The sequence below is a fragment of the Musca domestica genome, unplaced genomic scaffold, assembly GCF_030504385.1.
Source record: "Musca domestica strain aabys unplaced genomic scaffold, Musca_domestica.polishedcontigs.V.1.1 15, whole genome shotgun sequence".
NCBI lineage: Eukaryota > Metazoa > Arthropoda > Insecta > Diptera > Muscidae > Musca > Musca domestica.
The window spans coordinates 14,248,564-14,274,702 of NW_026712207.1; the positions used below are offsets into that span (position 1 = coordinate 14,248,564).

A 26,139-nucleotide genomic window follows, 5' to 3' on the forward strand; every position below is an offset into this window, starting at 1 on the left:
GAGTATCCCAATTGAACCAAACTTGATACATCGTAATATTATTATCAAACTTAGATCGAGCAATATCGGTCCACAAACAGAAAATAATTTACTGCACAGAAAGAGAAAGGATAATCCGATTTTGCTCCAAATTTGCGAATCATAATATATTTATCAGTACTAGGCCAGGTGCGATAATGGAAAATATCGGTCCACACCATCAAGTACCTCCCCCACAAAGGTTTAAAATTTTGAATAATTTTAACTCTTATAAAGTATAATATAAGTGTCCGATTGTCTTCAAATTACACACATCACAATATCTTTATTTACCCAGGGTCTGGTGAGAAGATAGAATATATCAGTCCATTTCTTCTGGTATTCGAGACTATATTCCTCCTATTTTTTTTTTCTTTTTTAGGAAAAGACAATTTTCCCACTGACATACAATATATTTGGTTAACACCAAAACATTTTAAAATTGATTGTCGTTCATACGAGGCAAAATACTGTCAAAGTTGAACCACTACTTACCCAATTTGCCTGTCACGTATATGAATGGTGCCATATGTCTCCAATATTAATGCCGTAATAGTCAATACCCAAATTTATGGTAAATTTAACAATTCAATTTAATGGAATCAAATGTGGTAACAACAACCATTCGACTACAACCATATCCCCCCTTTAGCATCAATGACTACTTCAAACCCAACTTTGACTCTGTTTGCTATTCGAATTGTCGTTCATTCTTTCGTTTGCTTCACTAACAAATTAAATTTCTTGAATTTATTATTATGCGTCTGGCCTAAAAACAAAAGCAAAAAAAAAAACAAACAGCGACAGAAATAATACATAACAACAATACGAAAATAATTTTAAAAGTGTATTCAAGAGTAATTTATTGACAGTTGTTTTATGTCATTGAGCGGCGCTGGGTTCTGTTTTTCCCTTCGATTTCTTTTGAAGTTCCCTTTTTATTTCTATTTGCCTTTTCGTATGGAACATTTGAGAGGAGAATTGTGAAACATATCATTGAAGTCGTTTATTTTCTGGTCGTCCTTTTTTTTCGAAGGATAGTCTAAAATCCTTGACATTCAATGTTGCCGCTGCTGCTGCTGTTCTAGTTGGCACCCTCGCTGCCATTGTTTTTGGCCAGACACACATATACACAGACAAGTACTTACTCAAAGCAAAGAACATTTGTTGAGCAAACGATTCATTTAGTTAAAAAAATAATGTTAAAAGTATAATTTTTAAATTGAAATAATGAAACTCTGCTACCATCATCCCCTTGTAGCCAAATCTACATTTACCTCCTCCCCCCAGTTTGCTTGGGTGTCTTCGCCTATGATGTGTTTGAAGTCATTTCAATCTTGTGAAATGGAAACAAGTGTGATTTACTCTATTTCCTTCCAACTTTTTTGGAGTGGAGCGATGAAAACAAAGTGTTGCTTATTATGCCGGGAGGTTAACGGTGGGACAAAAGCCACAATTGATTTTAATATATATCAATTAAAACTTCAAAAAAACAAAAAAACACTTTAGTTAGTTTATCCTACACAACATCAAGGACTCTCACTCCAAATTTAAGATTTCCAGTTCTATTTCTTTCCCAAATACCAAAGTTAATTCTATTTATTAATTTCCATACTTTTTAGTAGGTATTTCCAAATCCCCAGCCATGTGTCAACCAAACCGCACAGAGGGTGATCCTTATGCCCAATTTTTAGACTTCCAACTCAATTCCTTCCACAAACAACAAATTTAGTATCATTTAGTACTTTTTAGAATGTATTTCCAAAACCACTTCATATCTCGAACCTTCACATCAATATCGACCATAATTAAAATTGTTGTACCATTTAATACCTTTCGTACATCTACGACACGTACAGGGTGAGATAAAAAAACTTCAACAAAGTCAAACGCCATAATTTTTACACTTTTTTTTTTTAATTTTATTGAATGAAAGCAAAAAGGTCGGAAATAGAATCAAATTTTAGAATAAGTTTAGATTTGTTCGAATTGGTCACTTTTGGCACGAATTGCTTAAGGTGATCGACACTTTGGTATTTTTTGGTGCCAACCTTGCTTTCCAAAATACTCCAGACATAATAGCCCATCGGATTGGTATCCGGAGATTTTGGTGGCCATTGTGAACTGGAAATGAAGCGAGGAACCTTATTTTGTAACCATTCTTGGGTGGCACGTGCTGATTGCTATGGTGCTGAGTCCTGTTGGAATGTCCAAGCTCTGCGGCCAAAATGTTTGCATGCCCAAGGCTTTAATACACCCTCCAGAATATTTTCGCGATAATATTCGGCATATATTCTGATGCCACGGTCGATTAATACGAGTGGAGAGCGACCATCGGCTGTTATGGCGGCCCACACCATCACCATAGCCGGCGCTTGAGTTCTGGTGGCCAACTGAAGGTAAACATTATCAGCTGACCTCTTTGGCAAGACAACGAATGTTTTCTCATAGGAGAAAACCAAGTTCGTTAATTCACCACTTTTGGCCAAGCAACTCTTTAGCTCATTTGAGTCTATTTTCTTTCTGTTGCGGTGTAAGTTCTTGCACTTTTTGGAATTTCAATGGCTTTACCCCGAGCTCATTTTTCAATGTTTGCCGAATGGAATATTGCGATATGTTCAGCTCACGAGCCATTTTTCGGCCACTGCGACGGGGGTTTCGATCAAGTCGCTTCTTTATTTTCGAACCATTTCTGCTGATGTTACTGTTTTTTTCCGTCCACTTCCTTGACGTCGGACTTCACATTTAAATGCTGGAGAGCTCTAACAATAGCCACTTGTAGTTTTCCAGCCAAATATGAAGTAATCACGCTATCACGCTTGAATTCCATCACGACCACCATTTTTTCTGAAAAATTCTCACCAAAATGCTGTTGCACGCTTGTAAAAAATATAATGAGCTGTCACTGGAAATGGTTGCAGGTTTTCCATCTCACCTTGTGTTAGAGTAAAATTTTATTTATCTACTTAAACAGACATACCGACGGGCATCGTTAAAATACCCTACAAACAAAAATATGCCTATGCTCTGCTATACCTTAAAATAATAGTTTTTAAAAATTAGGATAAAAGTTGTTCTTAAAAAAGAATCAGGACTTTCGGTCCTTTCAAAAACATTCTACAGAATCACGGATCACAGTGGGATAGTCCTTGAAAAATGATCCTCCATAAATAGACGATTATAGGTCTGACGTTCCTTGAAGTAAATTATATTGTAACAGAGTATATAATATATACAACACAACCTTTGCTTTGATATGCATATTATTACAAAACTCGCGATTATTACTCCCCTAGTCCTCATAACATTGTTTGTAATAACTCCACGATCCATTGCCCACTGTACCTGTCAGTAATAGCGACAAACACAAAGCAAATCATCTACATACTTGTACATATTTTGCATTTTCAAGCAATCTTTTCTATTCAGTTTTGTCGTTGTTTTTGTTGTTGGTGTTATTTTTTTTATCTCAAGTCTCTAATGAATTCCTAGTTCCCGCCAGTGATAATTTAAATAAAACCCGTTTTAAGTTCAAAGTGTTATTGTGCGCCACTGATACCACTTGATGCTGAAGCAATGGCAATGGTGGTGGTGATGCTGATTTTGATGCTGCCGCTTGATATTGCCACTGATGAGGATGATGAACATGATTTGTCCTAGACATCATCTACTTCAACCAAGTTGATGGCACTGTCTATGCTCCGCCATTGAATACATTTTTTTTTATTTTTCACTCAAATTATATTCAAAAAGTTCCACAAACTTAACGTTCCCTTTTTATTTATTTTTTATTATCCATGCTTAAATGCGGTAATGAGCAGCAGCATCAGACAGAGACACACAAAAAGAAATGAAAATGGAGATATCTTCGCGAGCATGAATGGAAATGCGGGTCCAATGCTGCTGGAAAAGAAAAATGTTAAGCATGGCCATAATGAAAGATTTGCTGTTTAGCCAAAAAAAAAAGAGAAGAGAAGAAACGAAATGAGACGACGGCAGTAGCAACATTCGTTTAATCATTGAAATAATTTAATTGGGAGCTTTAGTTTTAGTCCGCTTCTAGTTTATCTGTTGCTCATTTTGTTGCCTTGGACCCGACCAAGAGGGGCCAAGTTGTGTGTACATAACTTGTGCCGATATCCTGGACGACGAGACTCAAAAAAAGTCATGCTGATGGTCATGACCACTTTTGATGTTGATGTCAAGGCAGGAGGTTGAAGTCTGGGTTTTGGTTCGAGGCAAAGTTTCAAATAATTCAAGCATTATGCCACTTATTCATCCATAATGATGTTGACCAGAGGACATCAATGGCACTCAAACTCACACACACATACACGCTCACTCTCACACAACGTTCTTGTCCATTGGCTATGTTGCACAAATGATGATTGGTTTACTGAAGTGTATCCCGCTGACTTTATTAGCTTTTGTTTTTTTCTCTTTTTTTCTATATTCTTCGTTGTGGTTCTTCTTCTGCTTCAAAGTTTACGCTTAAGAAAGTAAGACAGAGAAATAAAGTGAAGAAAACTTTTACAGAAAATGAGTTTCTAAAGTGTTTTAATTTGATTTCATTAAACAGAACAAAATCCACTTCTATTGAAACTTAACCACAAGCATGACGAAATAGTTAAGGATAAAGTATTGAATGCGGAAGATTTAATTAGGTGGGAAGGAGGGTGCGGCGAGCTTATGAGACAAGAGCTTTAAACATTTTAGTTGAATTTAAAAACGGAGATTGTTTGAGCGCTTTAAAGAAATCAGCTCAAAAGAAGGAATGTTTCTACGCGTGTGAGAAGATAATGTTCTCCCAGGTATACAGGATATATTTTGAAGGAGATTCTGAAGATGACGAATTTTCACTACAAACATTGCCAGAACTCCATCATATTAACATACTAGGAATTACTGAGCAGCTAAGGACAGACCACCTAAATACAGAAGAAAAATCAGAGCTCCAAAGATTAATAACTAAATATGAAAATGCCTTTTACCAACCGTGACCGTAAAAAAATATAAATAAAAACAAGAAGGATTAGTTTAAAATATCAATATATAACGACGAAGTTGTGAGAGATGTCAACCCGAGTCGACAGATTGCTAACAAAGTCGCAATGTACTTGGGTGACTGGAAGCACCGAAGTTTGCAGGAAATCTGTAACATCAACACTGGCTGAGCGAGTACTAGAGAGAGTTGTAGAGAAATGACTTAGTAAAACTGCCTACGATCCGAGCTGTGCGAATTTTGGCCGCAAGGAGGAAAATTTTCAGACTAGGAAGTGTTTTCCCCTACGGTCCGTGCCAAGCGAACGAAGGCCCCAAGGGGATCTTTAGGCAACATTTTAGCCCAAGAACTGTACTAAGCGAACGTAGGATCTATGAATCCTTTGAAAATATGCAATTCTATAGTTTTGGGCCTAGGGCTATAATCGTCGATTTTTAAGGACGATTCTTTTAATGTTTTTAAAGGCTGTAATCATAGAATTTTTAATAATATTATTTAAAGGACTATCGTGATTATAACCCCCTATATTAAAAAAATATTATAAGCTATCGTCTTGAATTTTTAAAAGTTTTTTTTTTGAAGGACTATTTGTTTGAAAATCTTGGATTCTAAAGAATAATTTTTCAATGATCTTCGGAGCTATAATCGTAGTTTTCTAACAAAGACCTTTTCAAGGATATTCAACGATATACTCAATTCTGGATATTATAAAAAAATATTTTTTCAAGGACTACCTGAGCTAAGAGGTCCTGCTTGAATACTATAAAGATCTGCCAATAGAACTTGAGTCGAACCTGGAGAGTTTCTAGTGTATAATTCGCATATGCTAATTTGCAATAAGTTCGAAATATATACTACTTTCCAGAGAACGGCCCTTGTAAGCCATCATCCACACCAAATATGCCTGATTTGCCGCTTAACCAACGGCGAAACGCGTCGCATAGTGGTGAGTGTGTGATAGTGTCTATCTGGCTTTCCTTTTCACTGCAAATTTCAGATCATTAAGCTCGTCTCGAAAGAGAAAACAAACACATAAATCATAAAACATATGATCTTCGCCTTAACAAGGCAAAACCCAAAAAAAATGGTTTTTTCTGGGCTATAATCATGGATTTCCGACGAATATAGTTTTAAGGACCACATTGGGCATTCTTACTTGTATCAGAATGAAAGGTCTCTATATGTCTCGATATTTTGTTTATAAATAATACATAATTCTTCATCCATTGCAAATAATTGCTGAAACACATGTCGAGCTTTAAATCTATTCCAAACACATCTGTTTTTATTGTCCTCCATTGCAGAAGTTTTTTTGTCCCTCATTACCAGTTATAATTCATATTGATTGGATATAATCGAAAATAGTAATTCATTCATTCTCTTTATACCAAATAACAAAGTTACCATTTTAATTATGACCTAACTGAAATGTATTGAAAGATAGATGGAAAGAGAGAGAGAAACAGAGTGGGACGAGGAGAATAATTACCGTTTTAACTTTCAACGTTATAGTCAATAAAATCATCATGTGTAATTGGGAAAATAACACCAACACCCCCACTGCTTACCGACAATCTTGGCCATGGATAGTGTCCAACCAACCAACTACAACTTGCTTGCCACTAGCACTAATATTAGTTATCATCCCGGTATTGAATGAACGTAACGGGCGAGGGACCAAGCGAGCAACCGACCGACTATACGTAAAGTAGTTGGAATTAATTGATTGGATTACCCAGTAACATTTAGAGCCTGAGACATTCGAACACACACCCACATGGGGAGACACATAAACACAATCACTGGTGTCACAGGACATTAAGACCACAACAGAGAATATAAAAGCAAACATGAAATCCTGCCATTGTCCTTAAGGCATCGAATAGCAGAGCAAAGAAAAACAAAGCCAACTTTCCCCAAACGTAAACTTGGCGAAGACGTTTTTGACGACATGAACGCTGACAATAACCCACAACAGCAGCAACAACAACCACGACAATGGTGCACCACACATGCTGGACATCAAATCAACACCATTACGTTATGTTAACTAACACCAGTTTCGATGTGTTATATGTATGTGTGTGTGTGACTTGGTCGTAAGTACTGCGACACCACTAATATTGGAAATCGAGTTCGATTAAGACATTCTACTCTTTATGTTCTGTCCATATATGTTTGTGTGTACGTGTCTGTGTGTGAGATTGTCATTCCCGTGGTGTTGACTTCTATCAAGGATTCGATGAAAGGGAATTTTTGTCGCTGGGTAAACTGAATTACACATAAACAAAGACATAAATGTCTGCGAGGGTGTGTGTGGACATGGTTTAAACATGTAATGCTGCTGTAGGAGTTTGTGCATGGAAACAATTCGAAGGTGGCATGATAAAGTTGGGTTATTTGAAAATTGGAACTGATTGGACATTTTATTACGATCCAGTCTGGCTATTTGTTAGCATCTGGATGTTTGATTTGGTTCTAGATTTTGATTTCACTCTATTTTAAAATTTCTTCGAATAATTGTAAATTAGCTTACCGTTTGACAAAGAAGATACTCAACAAAAGCTTACATTTTTCTTAAAATGGTCTGGTTAAAAATGTCAGGTCATAATTATAATATTGTATTGGTTCCAATTTTTTACATTAACCACATATTTTCTCAAAACTTCAAACATAATCCTAACGAAAGGGCAAGAGATCGGCTGGATCGCCTGTGTGATCTGGAATACTCCATTCTAATCTGAATTCGGTACATGCCCATTTTAACTAGACAACCTGGTGCATCAAATTGGAATTATCTGGTAGCTATATAAATCTCAAACAAAGGTTGTTCATATCTTCTCGACCATCAATAAACTATGCGTATATTGTAATGCTACTTCAGGCTTTACTTAATTTAGCACTTATATTCCACATCAAATATATATTGATCTTCTGATCTTTTTTGCAGTACATCAATAGACAATCTTTCATTTTCAGAGACTTATAGTAGGTAGTTTATGGGGCTTCTACTGCAAAATAAAGCATACAGCAGAATTGCCAACTTTGAGTATTTATTAAGCAGAGACACGAGATCAAGATACAGTATTGCCAAATTTTAGTGCTGATTAAGCAGCGGCATAGACCCAGTGTTGTCAAGAGTTTGATTTACTTTGCGTTTGAAAAGCGGGTAATGTAATAAAATTTAGATCATCTCACTATTATTGAGTTGTCATAAGACTCAAATGTAATATAAGTGATTTTTATTGGGAATCTTCTGTTTATAAAAAAACTTATAGAAAGTATTCTGAAGGTCAACGGTAGGCCACAAAAGACCTATGGAACACATTCTAAATCTCCTTAAGATTATTCTGTGAAAGAAGGCATTATATCTATGGCCTACTATATAGAAATAAATAGAAGACAACTTCGTCTTTTTACGTCTGTAAGTATATCTTTTTACGCCAGTAGGTCCAGTATAAAAATACTTTAGGTTTATTAACATCTTATAGTAGAGCGGTTTAAATAACAGTTAAGCCTTCATTACAGGAAATGCCATATTTTAAAAATCCACATAGAAAATAAACTAGCTTAATGATACCTTTTGGAGTGCCTTTTGTCTACAGATAATCTATTGAATACTCTGCCTGACGCAAATCTACATAAGTTTCTTTAGAAGACCTATTAAAGATATTCTGCATAGAAAATTTAAAGAATAACTTTCATACATACAGCAGACCTATGGCGGAAGAAGATATTTTTTTCAAAAATTACTTTTAACAACCTCTCTGCGTCGAAATGTATATTCAACAAGTAAAAAGGGGCTAAGTTCGGCCGAACTTTCAATGCCCTCATTCATTCAGAAGAACTTGAAAATTTTCAAAAAAAAAAAAAAAAAACAATCCTTTATAACCTTTATACGGTGACTATACGAAGACGTGGACTTGTATACGAAATTTTAGGAATAGCCTGTAATACCCATTACAAACTTCGCATAAGAAGTTTGAAACAATCGGGAGGTACCGTTATATGGGGGCTATACGGAAATATCATGGTTAATTTATGAATAGCGTGATTAGAATTTTACGTTGATCCAGAATTTATATACTTTGTAGGGTCTATCATGAATGTTTTGGGAAGTTACAAACGGAATGAAAAAGCTAATATACCCTCCATTGAATGGTGGAGGGTGTAAAAATCTATAGTCGGTCTATTGTCGATTTGGTCCTAACTTGGGGTTTCCACCACAAAAATAACAATAATATTGTCGGAGATCCTATACACCTAAAATGCAAGGATTGCAAGAAGTCTTTATCAGGTAATTAAAAAAAAGAAAAGAGTAAGGTTCTGATCCCATTTCCCCTTCTTAGGTTACTTTGCCATGCAAGCCTCTAAAACACCGCAACACGTCTTCTATTTTAAGCTGTACATTCATAATCTGCTGGATTTTCCTGTAATTATTAAAATAATTAAATTTTGTCGCCTTGTGTAATTAAAGCGCCATTCGGGCTGTTTTAAAAAAATGTATTGTATTTTTCTACCTTATGCGGCTTTGCTCAGAAAACCTATAATTCGGCCGGATCTGCTAATAATAAAAATGAAGACACGGAACTCAGTTCGTTAAATTAAAAAGAATACCAATTCTATGATTGGATTGAAATTTTTGGAACTATTTCCCGCCGCAAGTCCTTATTTTGTAGAACGGGAAAAAGAAAAATTATATTTCAGGGAAAGAAAAAGAGGAAGAAAGCCGAAACGCACTGAAGGCTCCAACATTTTCGAAGAATATTCAAAATCAGCAGCTGGAAAATGCGTCGAGAAAGCGGGAAAAAGGAGTGAGACAAAGTAAAAAGGAGAGTATTCATAACAATCATCGGTAATCCTTATTGAAACAACCATGTATGAAATACATCTGGAACGAGCTAACCACGGATGCCGTAAGAAAAATTTACTTTTTGGATGATCACAATCAGCAACTACAAAATCACAAGTTGCCAAGGATTTATAAGGCCTGGAAGTTGAAGCCGGCTGAGAAAGGTTGTGTCCCTTTAGAGAATCGAAACAACAATCGAAGCTTAAGGTTGGGTTTCTTTCTCGCCTTTCTATTCTAAGGTACCAACAATACAAGGTGGCTATACCAAATATTCTACCAAGAGCAATTTTTCTTAAGGTATAACCTTTGAGCCTGTTGTTGAGAAAGTACTATTAAATGAGCCTCTACCAAATAGAGGACTTATACTGAAAAAAATTGGGTGAAGCGATTTCTCTTTCAAATATCAAATTACAGCTGATTCGGTTAGAAAATATGATTAAAAATTAAAAATGTCATAAATCAGGAGTTTCAGTTTAACGAGGGGTTATCTTAACATGCTCCGATATAATACCAATCCTCCTAACCGTAATAAACATTTATGGTCGTAAGCAGGCAGTGGGTATTGTTGAATCCACTTCAATTTTTTTGCTGATCTTTTAAGGGGATCTCTGAGAAATATTTCGGGATATTGCAAACAGAATTCAAAAGATAAAATATAGTTGCGTTAAAGAATATTGAAAATTATAGTTTGGTACAGAATTTTCATCCCTGTAACAGAATTTTTGTATATATAATATTTTTGTCGTACTCAAAATCTTACAACTTTATATGACATCCTTCAACGCAATGTATCATTCTTCCTTACACTCCTTACTATTTTTTTTTTTTTTTCAAAATTGACTGAAGTCTCCCCCCATTCATACCAACCTCATATCACCTACAATTAAAAGCAACGTGGGAGTTTCTTTATACGATCGATGTATTTAGTAATATCTATACATTAAATTGACGGTTTCGGATATTACGGATTTTTTAAGAAGCTAGCTTGTCATTATAAATTATGGTATTTTCTGTTTGTGTTTGACCAATAAGACATTAATAAATATATACACATATAAATGTGTGTGAGTGTGTGTTTATGTCTAATGACAACCACAAGAAGAAATTCGTTAGTGACCTAAAATCTAACAATATCCCCACCATCCCGTACCACCTCGCTCACATTGGTGGCCATAACTACTACTACGTAACTGTCATGTGAAGGACTTTTCAATTAACATGAAAATTAAGTGCGCCCAGTAAAAAATTGGATCATCCAACGATTAATCGTAGGACGCTCCTTTTCGAGCAATGGAGTACTCCTTAAATCTCCGACTCTCTTGCATTTTATACTCTTTTTTAACATTGCATGTCCTAGGAGGCGAGCACTCCTTTTGAGCTCCCATTGGATGACAGACGGAGTACTCGTTTTCATCTCGGAAAGGAGGACAAAGGGAGTAATCTTTGTTATCTCCTGAAAGAGCATAGACGGAGTACTCGTTTTCATATCGGAAAGGAGGACAAAGGGAGTAATCTTTGTTATCTCCTGAAAAAGCATATAGGGAGTACTCCTTTTGATCTCGGAAAGGAGAATCAAGGGAGTAATCTTTGTTATCTCCTGAAAGAGTAAAAGAAAGTAAAGAAGTAAAAGAAAAGAGTAAAATAAAGAATATATATTTTATCATTTATTTTTAACGAAAAAAAAACAAATAATTCATTTTTGTACTATAATTTCTTATAATTAAAAAAACATATTAAATACTTTATTTATTTAGATTTTAGGCTGTAGGTTTGCCGGTAAAATGTTGCCTTACATTTGCGAAAGGCCAACTTAAAAGATTTTTCAAATTCAGGATAAGTTTCGTAGGTGTCTCTGAGTGATTCTGCAAAAATAAAGGAAAAATAAACATCATGTACATATTATTTAAAACACGTTATAAAATCAAGCTATTACCGAAATAAAAAAAGTTAAACAACCGATATTTGTTTATGGCTGTCTTATTTTTAGCTCCATCCCAATTTACCCGAAGCAAAATATTGTCACCAATCATTGCATGTAACGCCTTTTCTATTTTGTCTTTGCCAAATTTTAGTTTCATATATGATATCTGAAAATAATTAAAGATAAATATAATTAGCTTTTAGTACCAAATTCACTTAAATTATGCATTAAAAACTCTGGCTTACCACTTCTGATTCAGGCTCGTTATTAACTAATTGTTCTGCCGAATTTAATTCCTCTAGTGAATTTATTGGAAAAATTTTGAGATCCTTGCTAGTTGGGCGTATGTGTTTAACGACCTGTTCTAACAAAATTGTCTGTTTACACATAATTTTCTTTAAAGCTTCGACTTCAGTTTGAAGGAGATCAATTTTGTTTTCCAATTTTTTATTGGTGTTTTTTGTTTCATTGTTTGTTTCTAGAAATGAACATAAAATCAAATAATTACTATGATAAAAAATATAAAAAGAGCTATGAGTTAACATTACCTGCGACATTATTCGGTGTGCTTTGTACAGTTTCATCCGTAAAAACTGATTGAGTTTGGAATATGTTCGCATTAAAATTCATGGTTCTTAAGGTAGAAAAATAGTTTGAAATATAGTTTAAATATTAGTATTTACTAAATTTGACAGTGGTGTAGAATAGGAATAAATACAAAATATTCCCCATCAGGTACGCAAAATATCTTGCAATATATGTCACGCATGTTAATTTTCTCTCGGTGGATATTTAGTGTTTTCGCCTTACAAATTCCTAAACACTTTTTAGAGTCCACTGGGTACTGAAACAAGCTTACTGCATCTGTAAATGCGTTACCGACTACGTATTCTTCGCCGCTATCTACCAAGAAACCATATACTTTAATTGGAACCATACTCATAGTGAAGCAAAAATTGTCAGGAGATTTTCCGGATAAGAAATATGTGTCGAACTTGTATCTCATAAACAAGTTGTTTCTGTGTTTTTGCCCAAGTGGTAAGAATTTAGGATCATTTGTTTTCAAAAGCAAATGCCGCTCCATGCATCGATTATTTAGCTGTTGGCTAATGTATGATGGTTTCCGACAATCTTTTTTTAAGGTTTGCAAAAAGTTCTCATATTTATATGATGAAAAATTTTCTACATTTCCAAAGTTTTCCACGCATTTCGCCAAATGTAGTAAATTGTGCACGTTATAACTGATCTTATCACTTCCATATATCAAGGCAAAATCGGCAACAAAAGCTTCCATTAGTTGTTGAACGCATTGCAAATTCTTATGACAATTTGAAGGACACGAAACCATCCGATATGCTGTATGTAATAGTAAAAAGTGTGTATATAAATCCTCATGCAATATGTTTTTAAAAATAATTATTCCCGTGTAAAGCACAACTTGCCGGAATTCCTTTGCCTTCCACCTGCATACCTCGTCAAATAGTCTACCTTTTCGAGCAAACTCCTTTGGGGTATACTTCGCAATATACAATATTTTGCGATTTAATTCATTTATTTCCGCTACATTTAACTTTGATTTTGTATGCTTGTTTTGTAAAATTAAACGCAACATCTTTTTAAACACTCCAAGGTCAATCAAATGCATAGTGTCAAGCGGAAATTGTGTGACCATCTTAATGTTGCATAATTCCAAAGGGTGAGTTTCGCTACGAAATTGCTGTATGTGATATGCTTGACTTTTTCGTGCTAGGAAAGCTTCATCAGTCCTGGCATTTCCGGGTACTATAGCATAATTTAGTCTCTTATTTTTATATGAAGCTTCTTGCTCACATTTCGAACATCCTTGCGCAGAAGTGTGTCCCACTGTACCGGTTAAAAAAGCCCTTGCAGGTGTGTCACAAACAAAAAGTCTAATTTTGGGTGTAAAGTATTTATCACCAATTTTAAAACCTTCATTTTTCAAATAGATGTATTCCTCCACAAATCTTTTTAAGAAATCCTTTACATCCGGAGGTTTTGATTTACCAATATAAGTAGCAATTAAAAATGGTTGTGAGTTTTTGAACTCTGAGAAAGAACATAAGATTGGCCATAATGACGTTGATGAGCTTTTATAAAGCGGCATTCCATCCACAAATACATCAAGAAGTAATTCGGACTTTGCATTCAACAGCAAGTATTGGCCATGCATCATCAGCGCTTTTTCTAATCCAAAATGAAAATATTCACCTGGTGGCATTTGTGATATTGACGGGCTCTCATTAGGGCAATAAGAGTTTTCTGCATATAACGCTTTCAACAATGTTTCCTTGCATAGTGCAACATTAATACCTTCACTTTTTAAAATGCTAAGAAGCGAATTACAGCATTCGTTGGAAACGCGATTATTTATTACCCACGAAGCAAGCTTCCGATCAATACAATCTTTTTTTTCACTGCTGAAACTCGTATCATTTGGATTCATTTCGTCATGAATATTAAAGTTTTCCGATTGGCTACCCTCATTTGATGACTGATTAATTTCTATAGGTGCCGAAAGTTCCTGATCAGTAAGAGTCTGCCGAGTACAATTTGAGAAATTTTCAATTTCTTTTTTTACAAGCCGTCTAAGATGACGTTTAGAAACAAAATTATCACACATTATTTTACCAATTGATTTTTTTAATTACACTTTTTTAATTTTTTTAATTACACTTTATTTACACTTACAACACGTGTTTCACTTCAGACGGACACAAGAAAACTGAGCAAATGGACGGACAACCATAAAGAAATAATCGAACATGACGAAAGCAACAGTTAAACAACAGTTACATCAAACAAAAAAAAACATGCCAAAAATGCTTTGATGCATCCCTTATTGATCCATTTGGAGCATAAGGCGAGACATCAATTTTTTTCCAACTTCGTGGAATTTTTTGGCAAAACAAAATTCATACATTGCTCGCTTATTACTCCAAATGGATGAAGAAATCATTACTCCTCTATTGCTCGGTTGAGGATTACTCCAAATATTTTTTACTGGGCGGTTAATGCCGGCTACTTGTGTTAGTTTGACCACAATTTGTATTAATTATAAGCGACGACCATAACAAGACCAAACAAAGGAATGAAAGAAACGCCAGGCGAACAGTATCCTTGTTGCTTGCGTGTTGGCGGTGGTTGGAAAACGGAATCTCTTCTATTTGACCAGATTAAGAGTTCACACATATGTGTGCGTATGACAAAACTACAAACTTTCCAGATGTGAGAGAAGATTTAATTTTGTGGACCCTAATTCACCACTTGTTATTAGAGATATGTCAAAATCACCCTCATTCCCTTTGAAGTAACCCTGAACTCTTAATCCAATTAATTTTATTACTTGTTTGAATTGGAATTAGAGATATTGTCTTGGAAATTATTCCATGCGAATTGACATTTTGCGAAATAAGTCAAGGAAGCTGTTAGTGAACTAAACTAAAGCAGTAGCACAACAACAACAATAACACAAATGATGAAGTTTTCCGTAAGGTTGCTGGTTGGTGTCAAATTGAATGTCATGTCATGATTATTTCCATGTCACGAATGGGGAAATTCCTTTGTACCATTTCAGCTGTCGCATTCCTTGACTCTCCCTCTCCTACTCTCCTTGTAACTAATTAGGATTGTAAATCTGTTCAAACGCCTGATAACACATTCCAGTGACCATAAATCAGGATTAAATGAGATTTTGGGTTAAGAAATGTTAAAGTGCTTTAATTAATTTTAATGGCATGCATAGAAATGTATGCTCAGAGAGGAGTATGTGGGAGTCAAGAAGTCAGCCGGATTTGAAGATACGACGTTTGATATTGAATATTTCCATAGCGGGGTAAAGTCATTGAAATTTCAAAAAGTGCAAGAACTTGCACCGCAACATAAAGAAAATAGACTCAAAAGAGCTAAAGAATTGCTTCGCTTGGTCGAAAGTGGTAAACTGCCGAATTTAGTTTTCTCCGATGAGAAAACATTCGTTGTCCAGCAGATTGTTAACAAACAAAATGATCGTGTTTACTTGCCAAAGAGGTTAGCTGAAAATGTGCACCTTCGGTTGGCCACCAGAACTCAAGCGCCGGCCATTGTGATGGTGTGGGCCGCCATAACAGCCGATGGTCGCTCTCCGCTCGTATTAATCGACAGTGGCATCAGAATAAATGCCAAAATATTCTGTAGGGTTTGAAGCCTTGGGCCCGCAAACAATTTGGCCGCAGACCTTGAACATGCCAACAGGACTCAGCACTATCGCACTCAGCACGCGCCACCCAAGAATGGTTACAAAATGAGGTTCCTCGCTTCAATTCCAGCGCACAATGACCACCAAAATCTCCGGATACCAACCAATTGTGTCTGGAGTATTTTGGAAAGCAAGGTTGGCACTAAAAAATACCAAAGTGTCGATCACCTCAAGCAAGCCCTTCGCCGGGAATGGGCCAAAATACAGCAGAGCAACATTCGGGCAGCGTGTGATGGTTTCATTGGCAATTTGAAGACCATAATTTGTGCCAAGGGTAACCAATTGTAACAAATCTAAACTTATTCTAAAATTTGATGCTATTTCGGACATTTTTTGCTTTCATTCAATAAAATTTAAAGAAAATGTAAAAAAATTATGGCGTTTAACTTTGTTGCAGTTTTTTTTTATCTCACCCTGTATATATTCTTAATCAGTATATAATTCTATGTCGATTCAGCGATGTCCGTCCGTCTGTGAAAATCACTCTAGCTTTCAGATAAATTGAAGAAATTGAAAAAAACTTACTCAAATTTGTGTCTGGTCTGCACGACTTTTGGTATCGAAAATAGCGTCATTGGTCTCCTGTATTGTTTCAAATTTCGTAATGAAAGTTAATAAAGGCTACTACAGCCTATGACAGAAAATTGGCCCCATACAAGGGTACTTCTTATACTCGGTGCTGTGAGGATTTTAGCGACATTTTTAAAAAGAATTGTTTCAAATTTTGTATTTGAAAGTCCTAATGGTCCCTACAGTCTCTGACACAAAGTTTTCTATGCAGGTCCAGGTCTGCGCATAGGCCCTAAATCAGGGTATCTCTCTATATTCGAAAATTTGATGACTTCAAATTTAGTATTTACACTTCGTAATGGTTGCTACAGCCTGTGATGATAAATGGCCTATGCAGGTCAAGGTCTTCATATAGCCCACATATAACAATACCTCCCGATATTCGGTATTTTCATGATATTTGCCACATTTTTCACAGGAATTGTTTCAAATTTAGTAATTGAAGTTCGTAATGGATACTACAGCCTACGACAGAAAATTGTCTGTGCAGGTCCACGTCTTCGTATAGCCCCCATATAACGGAAACTCCTGATATTCGACATTTTCATGATTTTTCCCCAATATAACAGCTACATTCGGTATTTATAAGATTTTAAGAAAATTTTTAATGATTGTTTTTTTTTTTGTTTTTTTTTTTTTTTTTGAAAATTGCCAAATTCCTTCCAAATGGTTGAGGGTATTCAAAAGCTTTTTTATTTGTTTTTTTTTTTTTTTAATATATTTGTTAAGTTTCGTTATCAAATCGTGGTAGGATTTTCTAAATCTATTTCTGGACCAAAGTAGAAGCAAATTCATTCGTATCTCAGCTAATATTCTACGATTTACATTTCATGCAATTGACATTTGCATTAATTCCTCTGAATTTCTTTTAAATCTTTCCATTTCTACGTCTTTAAACTGTTGATTTGTACAAAGGATACCTGCTACATACGTCTGAGTAGTTGCAAGTAGTCTGTGCGTCCCATTCATTTGATTTCATTCAACAATTATGACAATGGTATCACAACAACTAAGCAGCAGCAGCAACTACACCATGTGTGTCGATGTGAGTGCGTCTGTGTGTGTGTGTGTTTATATTTAAGAACCACAAAGATCTTTGGATGTAATATTATTGACCATATGACGAGATTTTAATCTTATGATTCTGAGGTTCGGTCAAGGAATGTCCTTAAACATACACAATTAACCATGGAGTTGAGTTTTGTGTTAAATTAGGCAAAGCTAAGTTCATTACAGAATACAATTACTACAACTACCGGCAACCACATGGGCTGAGATGGTAATAATAAAGGCAAAAGCAGCAACAACAACAATTATAACAATAATATATAATATAGCAACAAGGCAAGGACATTGTGAGGTGGTATATTCAATGGACTACTCCAAAGGTCAAAAGGATAATCTAAAAAATTCCATTAAATTATTTTTTTTTTCAAATCGAATATTTTTTTATTTGAAAAACAATTTTTTTGTTTGAAATAATAAATTAAATATTTTTTGAAATCTCCTTTTTAAACCTGCACCCATTTGAATACACCCAATCCACAAGTAATATCAATATCCAGCCATGTAATGCATTTGTTTGGAGAGTGCATGCAACAAGGACGTATGCATGCATGTGAGTATGCTGTGGCATGGGCGAACGGAGCACAAGACATTGAAGTCACCAGTTTAACCTTCGCTCACAAAGGCCAACGGATACCGAAAATGACATTCGAGTGCATGGTCAATATCATTGCTGGAGGAAATTGCGTAGAAACCATACATGTTCGGTTAACTGCAAGTGCTTTTTGGGTATCTGGGTGACCATCTATGTGTGTGTGTAGGTATGAGTGCATTCTATGCATCGAAGACGATGTTGGAGAACAAACTCCTCCCTTTGCCTGCATTCTAAGGATGTTTGTGTTTGTTATAATCCAAGGATAACAACACTTTGACATTAAAAGACATTAAATGCAATGTGTCAACATTAAATACGTGCGTGTAATGTTTGCCAAGCTTCGGACAAGTATTGCCTCGAAATCCCTAATAATAACAACAATAATAATGAAAAGGAAAATGAGAACGAGAATGGAATCTAAATAACGACGACGAGGATAATGATAATAATAATAGAAATAATCAGGTATTTACAAATTGCTATGAATTTGTGGTCATTCTCTTGAATAGTGTGAGTGTGTGAGTTTGTATGTGTGTTAGGATGTTTACCCAGAATATGGTAATTATATTAAAAATTTTCTTTAAATTCAAATGAAATAAGATTATGGAGAAAACTTTGGAAATTATTAGGGACTAGTTGAATGAAAACTGAAGCAAAAGTCATAGGTGGTGGCCAAAAACCTTAAGTCGTTGTAAGTTAAGATTTTAGGAAAATTCATTTAACATGTTATCTTGGGAGGTTGATGTGAGAAAAAGGATTGAAAGAGTCAATTTTTTAAAGATAAGGTTTTTTTTTTAAATACAGAAGGACTTTTTAATATATCTTACATCAAACTCTTATCCCAGCAAAAGACTCCGTTTCTTCGACTCCGATACTACAGCATTGGCTCCAGCTTTTGCTTTTTTTGTTTTAGTTTAGTAAACTGCTTCATCCAAAAATCAATTTTAATATGTCTTTTGCTACAGAGGAATGGCCTGACCAAATTTTTCATCAAAGTGGCTATAATTTCCATGTGAATATGTGGCCGAAAGAGGGCATTAAGACATCCAAAAAGGACTTTTAAGAGAGTCTTTAGACATAACCTGAGAGTCTTTTCAGAAACGACTAGAAGATAATCAAAAGAGAGAACATATAAAATATCAAAAGGAAGACTACCATCAAGAAGACTTTATAAGGACATAAGGTGAATTGTTATAAAATGCCAAAAGAGTTCTTAAACCCCGAATAGAGGTATTTAAAGATATCAGAAGAGATACTATATATAGACGACAATATCGGAGATCGTATTAACTGAAGGTATTTACAGACTGTATTAATGTAGACTGTGAGAAAGGGACTTCTTGATATGTGGCCAGATGAGTGTCTTAAACGACAATCAGATGAAATTCGTTATGGGCCACCAAAATCGGGCTTCTAAAGTCGATAAGATCTGAGTCAATATAGGTTGTCATTATGGACGACCAGAAAGCCTTTATATACAAGAAGAAGGTTGTTGTTGTTGTAGCAGCACATACATCTGTGTTCGTTCTGTTTCCATTTTCTGACTCCATTCAGTCTGGTTCTGCATCTAAGTCCTGTTGATCTAGAGGGTTCTCTTTTAACTCTGGGCCTCTCTCTTTCTAGTTAATGAAGGTCTTTCCTAACGAGCCTGGGGGGAGGTTACCTATCCACAAGATGGTGATTCGGATGGCTTTGTCTATAACACCCAAGCAGGTATTACATTGATATAATTTTGTTATGCTATCGCACCGGTAAAACCTTCGCATCCTCATGCAGTTGATCGACAGGTGTCATGAGGAGGCACCCTGCTGCGTTTCTAAGGACGGCATTCCGGCAGGACCAAATATTTTTCCACTGTGTAGCACTAACGTTGGCGGACCACTCCGGAGCCGCATAGTTTACCACAGACCGGCCTATCAGCTCCTCAAGTACTGCCGGCCAGAGACTTGAGGACTTTGTTCCTACCTACGAGCTGAAGAGAGTCTCTCAATAGACGAGCTGAAGGGAGTCTCTCAATAGACGAGCTGAAGGGAGTCTCTCAATAGACGAGCTGAAGGGAGTCTCTCAATAGACGAGCTGAAGGGAGTCCCTCTATAGACGAGCTGTAGACGAGCAGAAGAGAGTATCTCTCTCTCTCTGAAGACGAGCAGAAGAGAGTCTCTCTTTCTCTCTGTAGAAGAGTCTTTATAGACAAGTCGAAGGGAGCCTAGCAGCAAAAGGAAGATTTTTTTAGATTAGCAGAAAGGGATTCAGCATTACAGACTTTCAGAGAGAAGAAGTTATAGAAGGCCTATTGAAAAAAAAAAATTGGAAGAATTTGTTTAAAGAGGTTCCGAAGGGATTATTTATAGAAGAACAGAAAGGGGTCTTCATACAATTGGAGGAATTATTAAAACGACAGAGAGCGTTCTTTAGATATAACCAAAATCGGTTTTAACGATGTCCTAAACATGATTTGTAGATATGACCCAACGAATAAAGAGTCTTTATAGACGGGAAGGTAGTTTTTAAAGATGATAATGAAGGGGTCTTCAGAGTTGACTAAAAGAAACTTTGAGGTTGACAAGAACGGTGAATTTAGACAACCAGAAGAAGGTCTCTTTAAGGAGATCTTTATAGATTATCGAAATGTGGTATTTAAAGATCCAGAAGGTAGTCCCAATTGGCGACCAGAAGAGAGGTTGTGTACACGATCATAAGGAGTCTTTAAAAATGACAAAAAGCATATATGTCCATAATTAAGTCTTAATAGCCAGAATGAAGTCTTTATTAGCGACCAGACCGAAAGGCTGATATACGATAAGACGACCGAAAGGCTGATATACGATAAGATTGAACTATTATTAGACTATCACCATATGATCGGGGCGTTGTGACATTACAGTTTGATATTGAAATAAAAAATGACCATACAAACTTCAAATATATTATTGAAGATGATAACTAAAAGTATCGAAATATCGAATAAAATAATAATAGAAAAATAAACACAATGACCTAAAACCACACAATCAAACAACAAAAAAGTCAAAATTCTTTAAGCTGTGTCAGAACTTTGTTGTTTTTTAATAATTCAAGCATAACAACAACAACAACAGCAACGAACAAAAAAAAACATAACACTTTTTTTAACCAACTCCATAACATAAATTGTTTTCTTTAATGTAATTTATATTGAGATCACAGCGAGAGACTCTGTGACAGAAAGGAATGTAGCCAAACAATGGAAATGGAAAAGAACACAACAGCCAACAACAACTACATCTACTCACACACATATACATGTATACATAGCATACACGAAAACCCTCACAAGGGATGAGTTTGATTGTAATTGCAAGCAATTTATTTTGTTTGCTTTTAACATTAACATCATCAGGAACGAGAGATGCAACAATCCTTGTATATGTCGAGATATTCTGAGCGAAATATGTAAGCTTTTACTGGCATACGCATACTGATGCACGACATACACACACACACAACCTCCCTCCCACTACTCACTCACACACACATGCACATACGTTGCAACGCAATACATGTTGTTTTGTCTCGATGTCCTTGCGTGGCTTCACATTGAAACTCAACATCATCTTGATGCTGGGTTTGTTGATGCTGAGCTGATGCTGAGGCTGTTGCTGATACTGATGTTGATGGCATTGCTGCTGATGGTGTTGTTGTTGTTTTTGTTATTGTGTTTTTTGGTTGTTGCCCAATGCCCTTGTAACTGTTTTGCATTGTGTTTGTTAAATTTACGACACAACATACAAGTTTTATTTCTCAGGCATTCAACTCATACCCCTGTTGATATTGTTTGCTGGGCTTACAGTACAGGCACACCAGTGAAGTATGGGATATGGAGATTTGGATAATGACTCTACGTAAATATTATCTAATATCAAAATTAAATATATTTCCAAACGTACCTATGATGGGTGTAATTACGGCCGATCAAGGGGATGGCCAGAAGGAAGCTTTAACATACTTTCAAAGTACCAAAAGACCGTTTTTAAAGAGGAAGAGGTTTAGAAGACCAAAATTAAGTTATTAGAGAAAACCAAGAAGAAATTATTATGAGCGATTAGAAGGGATAACTTATAGATAATCAGTGTGAATTTTTATATAGACTGAAACAAAAGAGATTCTTGTTTGAGATCTTAATTATAGTCTATATTCGGCAGAAGAAGATGAATCAGAAGGAAGTCTTTGTTAGCGATTAGAACGGAATTTTTTGAGGATCTGTATAGAATCTTTGGTTATTTATAGAAAGCTATGGTTTATTTATGGAGGATCAGAGGCGAAGTTTAACAGATGGTCAAAAACAGTATATTATCATAAAGCTGTCTATATAGTCGACCAAAATTAAATTTTAGTAAACCACTATATGACAATCATCACTAGCGGAGGTGTCGAAGAAGTGACCTAAGTCTGAAATTAATATTACAACGTGCCAAATTTGGACTATATCGTCAACATTCTTCAATTTATATGAGAGATGTGATAATTTTTAAATATGTGTATAGTACCAGATATGGTGGCCGAAGTATTCTACCTAACAAAAATTTTGGGATATGCCAAATTTAATGAGATTTATTTTCAATTTTATGTGAATAATTGTTAATCAAAATTTTTGCCCTCAATTGGGGGTACCAGAAAAGGGTGAGCCGATAAATTCCATATTCTCTGATTGAGAGAAATATTAAGACATACCAAGTTTGAATAGAATATTTGGCTTGTTTCGCAAGCTATGAGAGATATAAGTATTTAAAATTGTAACCAGCTGCTTTACACCAAACAAATATATTAGGATGTATGAAATTTAAGATAATTGGATGCTTATTTCGCATTTTGTGGTGTATCAACTATTCTTAGTTAGTCGTTATTATGACTAGAAAGTGACCTTCATAAAGTTTACTGATTTTTTATCAGTTAAAAAATATGTTTTATGTAACTGGGACAAACTTTTTTAGTCAGAACTTACAGATCTCTAAGGGACAAACTTTTAATTAATCTAAAATATGACCAGAAATGGATATTTTTAGGATCAAGAAGGGGATATTTATCGAGAGCAAGAACGAAGCCTTTTAGGGAATCAAGTGTCACAAGTCACAGAAAAGAAGCCTAAGGGGCCCTAATAGACAAACAGAATATATGTTCAAGGACCGCCAAGGACTTCATAATTGAGTATTAAGGGTCTATACGAAGACAACAGCTTGCATAAATAATTTTGTGGCATAGGCTGTACTACCGATTCCGAACTTCAAATACGAAATTTAAGACAATTCCGGAAAATAATGTTCTAAAAATCATCAAAATGCCGAACATCAGGAAGTATCGTTTTATGGGGTCTATACGATATTATGGACAGATGTAGCCCATCTGCGAACTTGACCTGCCTGCGAAATATATAAGTCTTCTGTCCATCTGGTGTAATCACCCTAGGTCAAAACGAATAAAGATAGGAATCTAAATACAATTTTGCACAGATCAGTATTTTGTCTGCAGGAAGGTCAAGTTCGAAGATGTGCTATATCGATCCACGATATCGTATAGCCAACATATAACAGTACCCCCGATATTCGGTAGTTCGATGATTGTAACCAACTTTTTCAGTGAAATCGTCCAAACATCCACAGAAGGAGTTCTTTTTAACCACTTTAGAGGAATGTCTATATATACCATGTCCACGATATCGTAGAGCCCACATACAACGATATTCCCCGATATTTTGACAATTTTAGGGACATTATTCACCGGAGATGTTTCAAATTTCGTATTTAGAATTCGTTTGGGTACTCAGCCTATGATAAAAAATTCCGTACGCATGCCCACGTCTTAACATAGCCTGCATATAACGTTCCAAATGGTGGAGGGTATTCAAAGTCCGGTCCGGCGGAACATACTGTTTTTCCTTTTTTCTACCTAATCATATTTCCAAACTATAGACATTATGACTAGAAATGTGATCAGGACCTTAAAACTCCCTTAAATGTCGGAAGGAAGAATATCTAATAAAGTTCTTAAACACCAAAGTACAGTCAATTTAAAATACCAAATACCAGGACATAACTATGGAGATATTTCAGAGATTAGAGAGGCGTTTGTCCACTGAAAATGTAAATCTACAAATTACAACAAATTTGGTTGGAAAATGCTTCCGAAACTTATAAGATACTTCAAATAGGAGGTTACTGTGTCTATACCAAATTGACAACCTAAATTGAAACATTTTTGCGATTGCAATGTCAAATTACGACTTGAAATCATTAACGGGGTCTCTGACGAATATTTCAATCAATTTCGAATGGCACGACATAATACCAGAAGGTAGATTTATCTCTAAATGTAACCAGACGAATAATTTTTCATACTATTTGAGTCGTTTATGGGTGGCCAAGTCGCACCTTCCCCAAACAACCAGTAGAGAATTATTATGGATGCCCAAAAATTTAAACCAGTTATAATTATTTTCAAAATAGATGAATACCAATTCATTTCGTCGATACTGTCATTTTCCACGAAAGTATAAATGCAAATTCTTACTTACATCCATATATATTCAGTTATTTCCCCATCCACAGTGGGAGCGATGAGATGGGCAATTGGTTGGTGGTACTGAACGACCAGTGAGTGAGTCAGTCATCATGGGGTAAACATTTCGAGCTTTATCTAAGCGTACAAACATACATGTATGCATGCATGTGTATGGCCTCATGCCTTAGCAATGGCAATGTCAGCCCAAACACAGGGCATACATGTTGCTCTTGGTGCATTATCTGAAATTACATCCCAATGCGACAGATTATCAAAATGCAAAACAACATTCCATGATGGACATGATGGCATTACAATAAAGGAAATTAAATTTCGTCTCTGTTTCTCTTTCCCTCTCTCGTTGAGCCGTCGTCGTCGTCGTGTGATGCACTGGTAGTGTTGGAGGTTGTAGGATTTTTCCCATGTGGGTGGTGGGGGAGAGAGAGCTGTATGTGAAACAGTTTAACTGGGTAATGCTAACAACAACCATTACCAGGTTTTATGTCAAGTCTAATATTAAGAGTCAGAGATGGGCAAACTTTTCGTGAAATAAAATACGAAATACTTCAATTTGTCTACAATAATACAGTGAAATAGTCGACCGAAGCATTTAATTTAAACGGTTTTAGACCCTAGGTCTCTTTGAATCAAATACGTTGCAGGACATTTGAGGTCGATCTAAGGGTGACTGTCTGGCTGTTATAAGTTATCAATCTTAAATCAAGTTCCGAGATGGACAATATCGGTCCACTCCTTCGAAATTTTTACAGAAAATATTTTTCCACATTTTTTTGCAAATTCTCATACATTTGTAAGTTCTAGGTCAGGGGAGGAAATGGACAATATTGGTCCACTCCATCAAGTACCTCCCCAACAAACTGTCAAAATTTTGAATAACCAAAACATTAAATTTCCATTAAGCTCATAAAACGTGAAATTAAGATCCGATTCCATTCAGATTTGGCACATTTAAATTTCCGTCAACTCAAGATTTGTCATAAAGATAGTAGAGATCGCCCAATTGCTTCTGGCACCTCCCCCACAAAGGGTCGAAGTTTTGAATAACCAAAATTATTATGAAATCAGAAATAAGCATCCGGTTCTTTTTATATTGCACACATCCTATTATTTCTACTTACAAAAGATCTGTTGTGAAAATGGGGTATATCGGTCTATTCCTTCTGGTACCTTCCCCACAAAGGGTCAACATTTTTAATATACTTGAAGCTCATAAAACGCGAAAATAGAAATTCCATTCAGACCTGGTACATCTCAATATTTCCATCAACACAAGATCTGTTATAAAGATGGTAGAGATCGGAACCAA

General features: G+C 35.6%; 1 protein-coding gene across 2 annotated transcripts; it reads right to left on the reverse strand.

Annotated features, from left to right (window-relative positions):
- Positions 1 to 11,562: 11,562 nt before the first annotated feature.
- LOC131801252 (uncharacterized) lies at positions 11,563 to 14,814 on the reverse strand. 2 transcript variants are annotated; one of them, XM_059119700.1, is made up of 5 exons: positions 14,503 to 14,814; positions 12,342 to 12,427; positions 12,039 to 12,271; positions 11,806 to 11,959; positions 11,563 to 11,734 (listed from the first exon to the last, which is right to left on the reverse strand). In XM_059119700.1, the coding sequence occupies exons 2-5, from the start codon at positions 12,421 to 12,423 to the stop codon at positions 11,619 to 11,621; spliced, it is 585 nt and encodes a 194-aa protein (XP_058975683.1). In that variant the 5' UTR covers positions 12,424 to 12,427; positions 14,503 to 14,814; the 3' UTR covers positions 11,563 to 11,618. The 2 variants fall into 2 exon arrangements, with proteins under 2 accessions (XP_058975683.1, XP_058975682.1); XM_059119699.1 differs by having other exon boundaries at positions 14,443 to 14,814.
- Positions 14,815 to 26,139: the final 11,325 nt, after the last annotated feature.